This window comes from Antrostomus carolinensis, unplaced genomic scaffold (genome assembly GCF_000700745.2).
Source record: "Antrostomus carolinensis isolate BGI_N321 unplaced genomic scaffold, ASM70074v2 scaffold32307, whole genome shotgun sequence".
NCBI lineage: Eukaryota > Metazoa > Chordata > Aves > Caprimulgiformes > Caprimulgidae > Antrostomus > Antrostomus carolinensis.
The window spans coordinates 2365-2728 of record NW_010330032.1 but is presented as its reverse complement, the minus strand read 5'-3'; the positions used below and the strand labels follow the sequence as shown (position 1 = coordinate 2728).

At 65.9% G+C, this 364-nt stretch overlaps 1 protein-coding gene across 1 annotated transcript in view; it reads left to right on the top strand.

The window, feature by feature from the left end:
- Positions 1-364, top strand: part of LOC114818790 (olfactomedin-like protein 2B) — a gene marked incomplete at both ends in the record, with an annotated part of 10418 nt that overhangs the window by 7693 nt on the left and 2361 nt on the right. The window contains one exon of the mRNA XM_029086161.1: positions 3-103. Coding sequence (XP_028941994.1) covers positions 3-103 — 101 coding nt within the window. The remainder of the gene's footprint in view (positions 1-2; positions 104-364) is intronic.

Below are 364 nucleotides of genomic sequence, written 5' to 3'. Positions count from 1 at the left end.
CCGCAGGGACAGGGAGAACTGCTCCAGCCTCCTCACCAACAGCCTTGCTGACATCGAGAGCTCGCTGCAGCGGGACGCCGAGGCTGCCTACACACACGTAGAGGTGCGACCACCCCAGCGGGCTGCGCGGCTCGAGGTCACTGCCACCACGCAAGCCAGCCCAGAGGGTGTCTCCTGGATGTGGCCTCCAGCTTGGGGTTATTTTCTTCTCAGCTCTGTCGACCCCATTGCTGTGTCTCTGGCTCCAGCCTGCTGCTCTCGGCACAGCCCAGCTGCTGCCGGGACGTAGGAGGGAACAGGAGCCGGCTGCTCCCTGGGCCTCCCCCTTCCCGCGGGGTTGTTGGTTTTCGAGGTCAGCGGCGGG